General features: G+C 41.1%; 1 protein-coding gene across 1 annotated transcript in view; it reads right to left on the bottom strand.

Moving 5' to 3' along the window:
* CHST9 (carbohydrate sulfotransferase 9) overlaps positions 1 to 12313 on the bottom strand; it is a 95140-nt gene extending 82827 nt beyond the window's left edge. The window contains exons 1-2 of the mRNA XM_032182318.1: positions 12251 to 12313; positions 5837 to 6053 (exon numbers count right to left, since the gene is read on the bottom strand). Of these exons, the coding sequence (XP_032038209.1) occupies positions 5837 to 5936 (100 nt within the window). The 5' untranslated portion in view covers positions 5937 to 6053; positions 12251 to 12313. The remainder of the gene's footprint in view (positions 1 to 5836; positions 6054 to 12250) is intronic.
* Positions 12314 to 13966: the final 1653 nt, after the last annotated feature.

Raw genomic sequence — 13966 nt, 5'->3', positions numbered from 1 at the left:
CTTTTCATCAATACCACAGTGCTTAATACTCTCAGTGAGCAATGTAAGACAGTACGGGAAACTGTCCAGTAAAGCTGTAAGATTAAATTGAATTTATACCAATTTCATTTTTATATTTGAACATATATAAATGAATATATTTACATATATGCTGTAGTCAGAACATAAATGTATGTTACATGATCATTGTTGATGTCAGTGAAGTTTTCAATCAAATGAAGTCTGTATGTATTTAAAGACATGTCTCAAACTGCTCAAGAAGTCTGTTTCCTATTACTCCATTGAGGTGAACTGAAGACGCCCAGCAGAAGAATGTTGCAACATCCAAGTAAGGTTATATCATCCTGTCTTTAAACGCTCTATGCACTGTACCAAACCAAGGAACTCGCCTTTTCTTTCAGTTTGCTAATCTCTGTAAAAAGCCATCAGAAAGGACCACCATATAATTAAGAGGTGCTTCTTAGGCATCTACAAATGTAAGATATGGTATTTTTTATTTTATTTTATTTTTTTAATAAAATACAAAAAAAAAATAGAGATGGTGACTGTGACCAGAATTAACCTGAAGAGCCCAAGCACAGTAGGAAGGAGACATGGCTGTGCTGAGCCTACAGGTACACCTGAAGTAGGTGGACAGGATGGCAGATTCATAGGTTAGGTAAAAGTAAGTGAGAAGGGAAGTTTGCAGAAGTAAATTGGGGAAAACAAACAAACAGAAAAACAACACACTTGCTTAGAGAAGACCAGATCAACAAGGATATAAGACAAGAAGTGGAATCAAATCATAGCAGAGGTCTTAGAGATGTGAACAGCTAGTTGAAAGAAGATGGCCAAAAGGAGAAAAAGAAGTTAAACTATACAACAATAGTGGCATTAGGTCCAGTGTGAAAAATTATGAACAGCTAGAAAGACAAAATGTGGTAACACAAACAGTGAGCGTGAAAGTAAATTGATTAATACAATAGTAAGAACACTAATGAGGAACAGCATATTACTATACAATTTTCTAATTCCCCACAAAATCTATATCTGACTGGGAATTATATCAAAACTATGAGAATCTGAGAAATAAGTATGAACATTAAAAACAGTAATCAATTAAATCTAGCATCTCTTTCAATGATTTTGATTTATAAAGTCAGACATTCATAGGAATATGTGGTAATCAACAGCAACCCTCTGGTGCAAAATACATACATTATGTTCCTAAACTCAAAGGTAGCCAGCTTTCCATGCTTCAACAACCAAATGCAAACAAGATTGTTGTTGGTCTTGAGTATGGAAGATAAAAATAGTCATGCTTACAATGAAGACTTGTCTCTATTGTCTTGTGGCATAGCAGTTGAGAAACACAAGGAACACTTTCCATTTCTTAGCAGAACATCAAATCACACACTCAGCCACTTGTAGACTAAAATTGTCTTACAGCTGTGCAACTAGCAACTCACAGAAGAGGACATAAAATTCTTATAAAGATGCTCATAAATTTGGGATTCTCCAGACACAGTTCATCCTCAAAAAAGCTATAGTGTACAACACACAGAAATATGAAAAACACTGCAGAAAAGGAGAGTACCCACAAACTAAGGTATATTGTGAATATGCAAATGTGCTTTATTTCATAGAAACTCTTAAGGCAGCAACCAGGAAAGGGGGATAAAAATCATGAGAGAATTGAGCTGCAGAATATTTAGAAGAGATACAGGTATTTGAAATAAAATAAAATTAAAAAAAAAAAAAAAAAAAAAAAAAAGAATGTCTTTCTACATTTTAAATTGGAAGACATGCATGCAACAGCAGACACCAAAGAATGATTTTTCTCCATGCTCATTCTGATGTATATGACCTAGTCACTGCCAAGAGTGCCAAAATTCATTTTTTGAATCCTGCTGAAGTGCTGTCAAAACAGCAGTCCAGCGAGATAAAAGGGCACTCAAAACTGAAATCACATTTTAAGCTCGCTAACCCTTTCTGTTATTCTCCGTTAGTTTCTATTTTGTTATGGAAATATTTTCACATGGAAATGATGTTTTCTTCAGGAAAACCTCTCTCCTGATGAAGATTATGGCAATACATCAAAGAGAACCCCCCAAAGAAAGCATCTGATTGCCTAAAAGAACATATCTTCTAATTCTCTTTTTGTTTTTCACTGTTTCTTTTTAATAGTACACACATACAGAGAAAATGAAAATGGAGAGTGAAAGGGAAGGAAGGAGGGGAACAGTGAGAAATGGTAACAAGGAGCACTGCATGAAAGAAAAGGTTAATTACAGGACAAAAGATGCAAGGAATGTAAAGAATGTCAGCAAGTAAATAAATCAATAATCTACAGTCATCATCTACATTCCTGAACTACCTTGAAAGCAAGGATATCTGCCCTTAACATACCCAACAACAGTAGAGATTTTTCAAGGCAGACTTCCACTGCAAGCTCTGTTTCTGTAAACAACTTCCTGTCAACACTTGATTACATGGGAACCATTCCAATGCCAGTCAATTTAACTCTTTTAACAGTTTTGTTTAATATAAGCTTGTAAATACACTATTACTCGCAACAGGTCTCCATTTTGGGGCCAGTTCTCTTCAGAGTTTTCATAAATGACTGGGATGCAGGACTTGAAGGTATATTAAGTTTGCAGACCACACTAAATTGGGGGAAGCTATCAACTCCCTTAAGGGTAGAGAAGCCTTGCAGAGAGATCTTGTCAAATTAGAGGGTTAGGCAATCATCAACTGCTGCATGAAGTTCAAAAACAGCAAGTGCTGGATTCCACACCTGGGATTCCAACCCTGGCTTTACATACAAACTGGGGGACAAGAGGCTGGAAAGCAGTCCTGTGGAAAGGGACCTGGTTAACATTAAGTGGAGTGTACCCTGGCAGCCAAAAGGGCCAACAGTACCCTGGGGTGCATCAGGCATGACATGGCTAGCTGTCGAGGGAAGGGATTGTCCAGCTCTGCTCTGTGCTGGTGCAGCCTCACCTTGAGTACTGTGTGCAGTTTGAGGCACCACAATATAAGAAGGACATAAAACTATTAGAGAGTATCCAAAGGAAGGCTACAAAGATGGTGAAGGGTCTAGAGGGCAAGACGTATGAGGATTGGCTGAGGTCACTTGATTTGTTCAGCGAAGAGAAGAGGAGACTGAGGGCAGGCCTCATAGTGGCTGGCAGTTCCCTCATGAGCAGAGCAGAGGGGCAGACGCTGATCTCCATACTTTACTGGATGCAGTGGGAACATGACTACTGAGGATATGGGAAAGGCTGAGGTTCTTAATGTCTTTACATCCATCTTTACTAGTCAGACCACTTATCCTCAAGGTACTCAGCCTCCTGACCTGGAAATCTGGGATGAGGAGCAGAGGAAACCCCCCATAGTTCAGGTGGAAAGAGTTAGAGACCTGCAGCCTCACCTGGGCTGTCACAAGTCTATGGGGCCAGATGGGATTCACCCAAGGGTGCTGAAGGAACTGTTGGATGTGATTGCTGGGTTGCTTTCTGTCATCTATCAGCACTCATGGTCATTTGGAGAGGTCCCAGATGACTGGAGATTTGCTAATCTTATGCCCATCTATAAGAACAGTGGTAAGGAGAATCTGGAGAACTACAGTCCTGTCAGCCTGACTTTGGTTTACCTTGACCTAGGGAAGTTTATGGAAAAGATCATCTTGAGTGCATTCACACAGCATATGCAAGACAACCAGGGATCAAGCACAGCCAACATGGCTTCATGAAAGGTAAGTCCTGCCTGACCAACCTCATCTCCTTCTACGACTGGGTGATCTGCCTGGTAGATTAGAGAAAAGCTGTTGATGTAGTCTACCTAGACTTCAGCAAAGCCTTTGACATGGGTCTCCCACAGTATTCTCCTGGAGAAGCTGACAGCCCACAGCTTGGACAGGTACACTCTTTGCTGGGTTAAAGCTGTCTGGATGGCCAGGCCCAGACAGTAGTGGTGAACAGAGTGAAATCCAGCTGGCGACAGGTCACCAGTGATGTTCTCCAGAGGCTGATGTCTGTGACTAACCTCTTTAATATCTTTATTGACGACTTGGATGAGGGAATGGAGCATAGCCTCAGTAAGTTGCAGACAACACCAAGTTGGGGGGAAAGTGTCAATCTGCTGGAAGGTTAGGAAGGCCTTGCAGAGGGACCTGAACAGGATGGGTTGATGGGCAGAGGCCATTGGGATGGGGTTCAACATGGCTAAGTGGTGGGTCACTGATGGTACTAGGATGGTTGGGCCAGATGACCTCGGCAGTCTTCTCCAGCCTCAATGATTCTATGATCTCTGCTCTCTGATGACAGCAGAGATGTAAACCCGAGGGAACGGTATAGAGCTGGGACAGGGGAGGGTAAGACTGGGTATTAGGAAAGAGTTCTTCACCCAGAGGGTGGTTGGGCACTGGAACAGGCTCCCCAGGAAAGTGGTCACAGCACTAAGCCTGTCAGAGTTCAAGAAGCATTTGGACAATGCTCTTAGACACACAGTCTGCTTTTTGGGTGGTCCTGTGTGGAACCAGGAGCTGTACTCAATGATCCTCGTGGATCCCTTCCAACTCAAGATATTGCATGGTTGTATGATCAGCCGAGAAACATTAACAAGCTGACATGAACACTGAGCACTGCACTTAATTTAAAAAAAAAAAAAAAAAAAAAAAAAAAATTAAGATCAGCATCAAATAATTGCAGGAATAATACACTAGAACCTCACCACAACCACCCTTCTCTGCTCTAAAATAGAGCCTAGCAGCTCATGCAGAATAAAAACACAGATCAATAAAACCAAAAGACTAATGTGGTTTTATAAATGTATTTCTTCACAGTGGCATCAGTATATTATGAAGTTAGAGTTTTACAGAGGTAATAGAAGTTGAGCAATAGAGACAAGAGGACATAAAAATCATTACTTCTTAACAAACTGGGATCATTCCATATTTTGGGTGGAGTGTGGGTAGAGGGAGAGAGTAGGGGGTTGAAGAAGGACTGCAAAACAAGTACAGAACTATAACCAAGAATAGGCCATCAAATAGGGTGGCACAACAGAAGTAGATCTGCAGAGCAAAACAGTGGGTGTTGAAGATATTATGGATATTCACCCAACACACATTTCATAGGGGTTTACACGAGACTAACTATGGACTGGTCCAGTGAACTGAGCATCCAGCAGGGCCTGATGTGAAGCATATGTTCTTGTTTAATTCAAAAAGGGATCTAGGTCATCCCGTGGGGCAAACTAAAGCATGGTAAATTGCCACAACAGTAACTTTGCTCAGAAGTGTAACCCTTATTCAATGCTAATAAATACTTACCTGAAATTGCAATGTGCCTCTGATGCTACATATAAAAAAAAGTTTGTAAATCCAGTATCTAACCAGCTTTAACAGCAACACCACCACCACGAGACTGGGTTAGAATGATTCAGTACAAGTGTTGCTACCTAGAAGCCCACTTTTGTCTACAAAACATTACAATAATTCTTCAAGAATTACTTTGCCACACAACATAAAATATGTAAAAAAAGCAGAGGAAAAAAATCAGCATCTAGAATTATATCAGAAGTGGACTTGGACACAGTACGTATTTGCAACGCTTATTTTCGCAAACGAAGCTGATAGCACAATTAGGCACCTGGGGTCATCTTTTCCTGAGATTCAAGTTATTTCTTAATGCATGTATGAAGTATAGATATTAAACAAGTCTGACAACCATTTAAGTCATGGATGCAATTACTTTAACCAGGACAAAAAAAGTAGTTGACCCTGCCCCTCCCCACCCTCCCCTCCAAAACACACACACACACACACACACACAAGAAAACCAAAAACCTACTGTACCTGTATGCTGTCCTTCAATCCAGGCTTGCAGATACATGAAGAGGAGTAGACCAGCTACTCCAAACATCAGTAGCGACACAAAGACTTGTCTTAGGTTCATGACCCTATCAGAGGGCTACTTCTCAGCTTTCAGAATAATGCATGGCTCATTTTTATGAAATCTTCAGTGCATCTGCATCTTCTTCAGTATGTGAACTTCTTCCCTTGAGACTCTGACCTGGAATAATAACAGATGCAGCTAGTTCTTATGCTACATTCTTATACTCCACCAAAGAATCTGTATCCAGTGAATGCATATTGAATGCAAGCTGTATCTCTCACAAACTATTATTTTCCAATGCTGAGATTGCTGTTCACAATTTTGACGATGTCAAGACAGGATTTAAGCAAATCCCTTGGATGAGAATTAAGCAAATCTCTTCAAGTGGCTACAGATACCAGTCCACCTCCACACCACTGGACATCACCCACTGCCGTAATGGTTAATGCCCACAGATAAGATGCTTGGGGAATTAGTTGATCAGCATTTTACCAAGCTATGTTGTGACATGGGAAAGATTTGTCAAGAACCTGATTCTTGATGTTAACTTCATTGGAAATGTGATCTTGCAAAAATGACTACTATTTTGAAGAGCAGAGGGCCTAGAAGAAGGAAGTAATTTAGTTAACACCCTACACCTGACATAAACAGGCCATAAAACTCAGTTTATAACAGCATACAGAAGACACTGCAGAGCATAAAAAAAGCCAAATTGTTAACCTGAATCAGGACACATTTGGTTTGAAAGCAGTTTACTAGAAACTGAAGAGCAGCTGTTAAAGCTAGCCTGAACAGTAAGAGGATAAAAAAAGCACATTGAAATTCAACAAAATGGAACACTCCTGTAAGTGAGTACCTGACAGAAGTGTCTCATAAACTACAGCAAAGAACAAGTCAAGCTTTTAAAGGAAGACAGTACATTGAAAAAAAAAAATATTTGAAAGAGAAAAACATTAAAAGAACAGAACAGAAGTTCAAGTGCATTCAAATAAATGGAAAACTAAAATGCAGACACTTACCAGTTACATGTATTCTGAAAACTGAGAGTATGGCACGTTCCACAAGAAAAGTTCGTATTTTTAAGTAGCTCAGCACTGTCATATCTATACATGCTGAATTTCTAAAAATACACATACACATAAGGCTTAGGAGGGAATCCCATTAAAAATAGCTGCTGAATGAACAGAGTAACTATGTTTTCTAAGAAGCAAAAGATTTCAAGACCAACAAAGAAGCATCTGAAACTTTTCAGAACTTTTTTTTTTTTTCTACTTTCAACATCTCACACAGCTCCATAGACATTCCCAACATGTGTAGGCTGGCACTGCAGCTCTTGCCAGCCACTTGCTCTCATCAACCCTGACTGCCCTGCCCCTTCTGCCAGCAGCAGGGCTTACGCATCCACACAGAAACATTCAGAAACTTGATCCAACTAAAAGCTACTCCACAAAACAATGGAATGGGAACTTTTCTGACAAATGAAGTAGGAAAACACTGGTTTAATCAAACTACAGCCCTAACCAGGTGCCTACAGTTTTTCTGTTAGCAGTACCACCCATTATATGCATCTGTGACACATGCTGGCACAGGATATAGAGCTGACCTTGCCCAAGCACCATCATGACTGCAGGCAGCACCACCTGCAAGCCCTGCATTATCATCTTTTGGATGCACAGTAAAAACCAGGAGCAGTAGCAAGCAATTTAGTCTGTTAATATGAAAAAAAAAAAAAAAAAAAAAAAGAGGTTTTTCTACTAGGATAGTTTTCGTTTTGAGGGGATAGAAGTTTGTTTTTAAAAAAAGTGTTTTAATACCTCTTTAAACTACAAAAGAACACCAAGAAAAAAAAAATCCTACTCCACCATCAGTCGTTACATTTATCTTTGTATCAAGTTTTCAGGTTTCTTGCAATTAGTTTAATTTTATTTACATGAAACTGTATTACTTATGTGTTGGCTACATTTTAAGATTAGCTTTAAATAAGAATACCTACTTCAGCATTGGTTAGACTCTAAATAGATCAAACCCATCTAGAATGTAAACCTATTCTGCTACCTTATAATATTTTTAAAGGCTTTTCAGCTTGAATAAGTAGTTTAATTTATTTAATACAGTGATTTGTAACCCACATACAGAAAAAGTGATAGTTGCATTAAAAAAAGTCTGAGTCCAGTAGTCTTCTAGCAGAAGTTGAAAAATGGCCATGCAACACTGACAAATTTGCTCTTTCAGCATTAAAATGCAACGGTCGTGGAAAACACTCCCAGCATCCTGGCAAAGTGAACATATCTGCAAATATTCTTTAATCAAGATGAATGCTCCTTTGTGGCTGCAAGGGAAGAGCAAATAATCAATTGCTTTCAACCTGAGTGTTTTCAGAGGAGATCAGTCCTATCCACGTGGAAGCCTAGCATCCCAGTTAAGCTGTAGATCTTTCTTTGCCCTCTGTCCTGGTCCAAATTGCTCTACTGGGCAGTAGTTTGACATACTGGATAGGATGGTTACTTCAGGAAAACTAATACAACCTAACTGCTATGACTCTCTCAGCTATGATGAAATCAAGTTTTTCTTTAGCTTAACCTCTCCTCATCTCTTTGGAGGTATGTACCCTAATGTGCCATTCCAACTCAAGGTTGCAAAGGGAACATGTTAGGGATGCTTGCACCCTAAAATTTCAAGTCCTTTCAACTTTTTGTGAGAGGTTGCTACATACTGTTCCTATTATGTATGGAGAGAGAACAGCAGACAAAAACAGTACATGCAACACAATGTTGTGTTGGCAACACAAAGCTCTTTGCAGCAAAAATTAGAAACTTGACAAGTTTATAGTTATTCACTTCTGAGGCTAAATTGCTTAACTCCATTGTCAAATTTAAGAGTTTCAGGAATCCACATTCCACTAATGTAAAACCCCTGCATTTTTCCCGTTTGTGTTTTGGGTTCTGTTCAAAGGTGCAAATTCCTACACAGGGCCAACACAAGCAAATGAAATAGCACAGCCACCCCCAAAATGAGTAAGAGTTCATATCCTGCTTTTGGCGTGCTTCTTTATTTCAGTACATCATCCACCCTTCTCTACCTGGCAAGCAAATACACCTGCAGCTGAGGAGATGCATCTCTAGCACTCAAATACCATTCCTGGCTTCCTGTTATTCTAGACCACACAAAACCAGTGGTTCTTGGTTGTAGTACATTTGGCTAACTTAATATTTCCTTGAGACTATTCCCTTTGCCATCACCTAGCTCTAAAATCAAATACAGAAGGGTTTCTAAGTAGTTGGAGGCAATGTATTATTCCTCTTTCTAATTCCCCTCCATACTTTTTCCTCCACCTGAAAAAGGATGATCATAATTAGTGGTTAGCCAGCAGTGAATAAATAGATGCTCCTTATAATGGTCAAAGCATTCGTGTTACTGTGGGTTACCACAAATTCCCACTCACTCAGCATCTCCGAAGACACACCTGAGTTAATAAAGGAAAATGAGAAATAGCACACTAAGCTACTGCAACCCTTCACAGCCCACACATCATTTTTTCCTTCCTTCTTTTCTTTTTACCCCCAAGAAGCAACACATTTCCTGATGCCTCTACAGGAGTATCATGGCAGGATAATTTTGCGCCAAGGAATGTCCTGCTGGACACCCGCCCAGGCTACTTTCAGCACAGTCAGCGAAAGGATACAAGAGTATCTTCTCACTTCACCGTTCTCCCTCCTCCCTCACTTCTCATCCGTTAGCTTGTGTCCTACTTCATGCGTATCCTCTGGGATCACCTTTCCACTCTCCACACCTCAACTCTCTGGCTTCACAACAACATGAGGTACAGCCCTAGCTCTTAACAATGCTTGCAAAGTTCTTCTTATAAGGCAGTGCTATTCTTTGTTCTGGTTTATCCCAATAGTTGCTAGGAATAAATACACAGTATTTGCTCTTTTCTCTCTCTGGCAAGTTATGCAGAGAATTATGGTTGGGTGAAGTCAAAGTTTTAGAGAAATTTGAATTAAATGCATAATCGAATCAAGATAACCAAACAGTCCTGCTGAGCAAATTCACAGGAGTGAGGGAAAAAAAAAAAAAAAAAAAAAGAAAAAAAAAGTTTCATAATGTTGCCCTTTCAATCCATAGGAATCTACTTGAGGGTCTAAAAGGTTAGAACTCTGCCAGACTTCACTACAAGGGCTAAGCAGAGGGCAGCGCAGCGATGAGTTTCTCTCCCATCTCATGACAGCCAGTATATCAGTACCTGGTGGCTTGAAGGCAGATAACCAGTGTCTTCCTTTATGATCTAACAGTCAGGCCACTGATACATCAGCCTTGCCTCCATACCTCAGCAAATTCTCAACCTCCAGAGACACTCGGACACAGCCTTCTTATAAGTGTAACTGAAGACACCATCTGGCCTGCACAACTTTTTCCACTGGCAATAACAGATTACTACTTACCAGCCTCGCAAATCAGGTTAAGAGAATTTTGTTAGAGTTCTGTAAGAAAAACAATGAAACCCGCTGCATGAAATACATATCTGAAATACATATATATTTATATAAAATGGAATCTTCTGTATGAAAATACGTAGATTTCTTTGAGAAGAAAACTGCTTAAAGTAAGCATCCTTCCCTTGCCCACTGAAAATCCTGAAACAACAAAGTCCCTTCAAAAAGAAAAAAAAAATCTTAAAATTAAAGTTTCAAGAATAATCAGAAAATTCCAAACATCAACATCACCAGAGCAACTTCCCACCAGTCAAGTTGCACATATTTAGCATTTTTCTACTTTACTCTCCCTTGTTACATATAAAACCTCAATGCTGCTAAAGAAATTATGTTTTGTTATTAATGCATATTAAGTGCATATTAATGCACTTTATAGCATACAATATGTTATACAAAATGAATAATGTGGCACAGTAAATATGTTTTGCTTTCGATTTGGCCACTTTAATATATTAAAGCCTGCTTCTTATTACCCCTTCAATATTTTTCCAAAGAAAAAACTCTTAATGAAGTAATATATAAAAATAAGACTCATTTTACTAACAGAGCATGTATTGTTTTCTGATGCCATTAAAAATTCCCATAAGAATTGTATCAGGTGACTGAAACCAGCCCATAGTAGCCACGTTACTTCTGAGATCATGTAGAATTATGGACACTAGCCTGGTCCTACCTGTCAACCTTAAATCCTCTTGAGCTTCAGATGATATTAGTTTAATCCACACAGTAACTGTCCAGTTAATTAGCTTGTAGTTAATAGAAAGCTGCAGTTCTCATAGAAATGAAATAGAAAGCAGCTGTGCTCATGTTAACAACAGATAAATGCAGAGCTGTCCTATACATGAGTGTGTAGGTTAACGTATCAGCTTTGTGATAAGTTCTGCTTGCTTAAAGAACACAAAAACACTCCCGTAGCAGTGAAAATTATAGGTTTGGAACTTTACCAGTTTATCAAAATATTCAATACCAATGGTTTCATTCTACAGACCAGGACACATCCTCACTTCAAAAAGAATAAAGGCTTTATCATTTTCCATAATAGCTCCCAGTCAGGACTGCACCTACTGTACCTGAGCACACAAAGACGTGTTTGGCATGCTTAGCTCTCACCTGCCTGAAGGACAGTGAGCAGTCCTGTGAAAGTCACATGGATTATGAAAAGTTATACAGAAACAGCTTGCGAGACAGCAACTTGATGTCTCTGAATCTTATAGGCAAGGTTGGAGATGGACTCCCCCATTTCCCCACTTAAGACTGGGGAATAAAAAAAAAAAAAAAAAAAAAAAAAGGCGTCAACAGTCTTTTTTCTTTCTTTCTTTCTTTTTTTCTTCTTTCATGTAATTAAATGATAAGACCTTGTTTATTGACCGCAGTGAAACAAAGTGTTTTCAGCATGCCAGTCTTGCAGTCTGGTTGCCCTAATCACTCATGTTACTGCTTGAAAACGCACAGACAATACTACTATTTATTTATTTATTTTTTTTAATTTAATAGATATACCCTGAATTCCCGATTTCTCGTGTGATGACTGTGAAGGGGGGGGGAAATGGAGGAAGAGTAGTCAGCAGAAAAGTTGCTTCTTTTGCGGAGCGCTCCCTCGCACAGTACAGGGGAAGCGCCCCTTCCCCCAGTACAGGGGAAGCGGCAGGGGAGTACTAGGTTTCCACTGAACTTCTGGGGGACGCTCCAGAGCGCCCAGCTCCTGAAACAACCCACAACCCTCCATCTCCGTAGGGAGCCATCCCTCGGCAGCCGGTCCCGTGAGCGAGAGCCCCTTACCACCACGGCGGCCCCGGGAAGGCGAAGCGCCCCGGTAGACCCGCAGCAGACGAAGCAAGCTCTCGCCCCGGGCCACCCCCATCCCCCAGGGTGAAAACATACCGAGGCGGCCACGATCCGTCTGCTGCCTCCTCCCGCTAGTAAAACACCCGGCACCCCAGGGCTGGGCGGCAGCGGAGCGCCGCGTTAAGAAACAGGCTGCTTGCAGGGTCAGGAAGCAACCCCCCAAACAAGCCCACCCGCCTCGCCGACCGGGGCGGAGGCGGCCTCCGCGCCCCGCCCCGGTGCGCCCCGCCCGGCCCGGCCGCCCCCGCGCCACCCCTTTTACCTGCCCGCTTCGGAGCGCCGCGCTCCTACCACCGGGCGGGAGGCGTGCCCGTAGCGGTAGGGAGGCACAAAGTTTCACCGCAAAACTTTGAGGATGAGGAGGCTGGGGTGGGGCCCCCGCCTGAAGGGGGGAACCCCGCCGGCGCCTTGGGGGGTGAATCTCTGTGAGGGCAGGTAAATGCCGTGTTTGCTCACCCGCTTGCCCTCTCCTCCGCCTGTGTGTCTGCAAAACCTGTGTCATTAAACAAAGAGCTTCTCGCCGTTCCTGCCTCAGAACGCCCCTGAGATTAAGCGCTTTGCTAACAGGTTTTGTTTGCTGTTACATATCCAGAGGTAGGTTCTCCCAAAGCCAGCAAATAAATGCGTCTAAGCTGCCAGGTAGAGACAAGTTATAGCTGGAGTTAGCTACCGAAACAGGTAGTATTCTAAAGTAAAAACTTTGTCATCTGTGGGAGACACTGTGATAGATAAAAATATTTAACTAGTGTTTCTTAACATTTCAGATGTGCTTTGCAAACATTATCAGCTTATTGTGATGACAGTCCAGCAGTGCAGACAAATGATATTGTCTCTCTTTAACTGGCATGTTGCTTCACTTATGTTTTTTTTCAAGGACATGCTCTAGTTCCTGCTTGTAATGGGGTAAACACAGAGGAGCTCTGATTTTCTAGAGATATTCTCAAGCCACTTTTATACAGCTCTCTCTCCTTTACGCATTTCACTTCATTGCTAGACTGCATGTTCCTAGAATTACTCCCTGTATTACAGACCCATTGCTCACTTACAGCACAAGCCCTTTCTTGATATAACAGAAACATATCTTCACATTTTTGCACATCTTTTATTTTAAAAGCTATCAAACCATCTTGTGCACTGTTACAGCTAGCACACAGGGATCACTTCTCCAATCAACCAAGCACAACCAACTTTGACATGAAGATGAACATCACCAACCAGCTCAAGACAGTGGTTCAGAGGTGGTAATAAAGAGCTGTGTGCTGCTCTGATTTCAGCGGGGGGTTAACTAAGCAAAGTGTAATTACCCCAACCAGAGCTTAGACACTGGGCATAACACACATTCACAGAAAAGTGCTTCAGGGTCTGAAGCAACCAAAGGCAGCCAAGACCTGTGCACAGTGTTGTTCCTTATGGGTTTCCAAACCAGGCATTAAGCCAGTCTGCTCCTGCTTAGTCTGAGTTGTGTGAGTACATATTGCCTCACCCACAGTACTGTAAATTTTATCTCTTATCTCACTCAAGGACCTCCCTAGTCACAGATCATTATAGAGGCTAGCAGCTGAGAGCAAATCCAGAGAGCAAAGATGTTTCATTCTTATTCTCTAAAGCCAGCCATCGATCCACTTTTAAAGTTCTGGTAAGTAAAAGCAGTCCCTTGCACTTCCACACGTGCAGCTTGTCTGGCTCCCTGGTACAAATAAACAGGGGGAGGAGGGATGGAAATTGGTTTAATAGCAGAATATGCCAATTTTT

This window comes from Aythya fuligula, chromosome 2 (assembly GCF_009819795.1).
Source record: "Aythya fuligula isolate bAytFul2 chromosome 2, bAytFul2.pri, whole genome shotgun sequence".
Taxonomy (NCBI): domain Eukaryota; kingdom Metazoa; phylum Chordata; class Aves; order Anseriformes; family Anatidae; genus Aythya; species Aythya fuligula.
The sequence above is the reverse complement of the archived record's forward strand: the minus strand, read 5'-3'. Positions and strand labels throughout refer to the sequence as shown.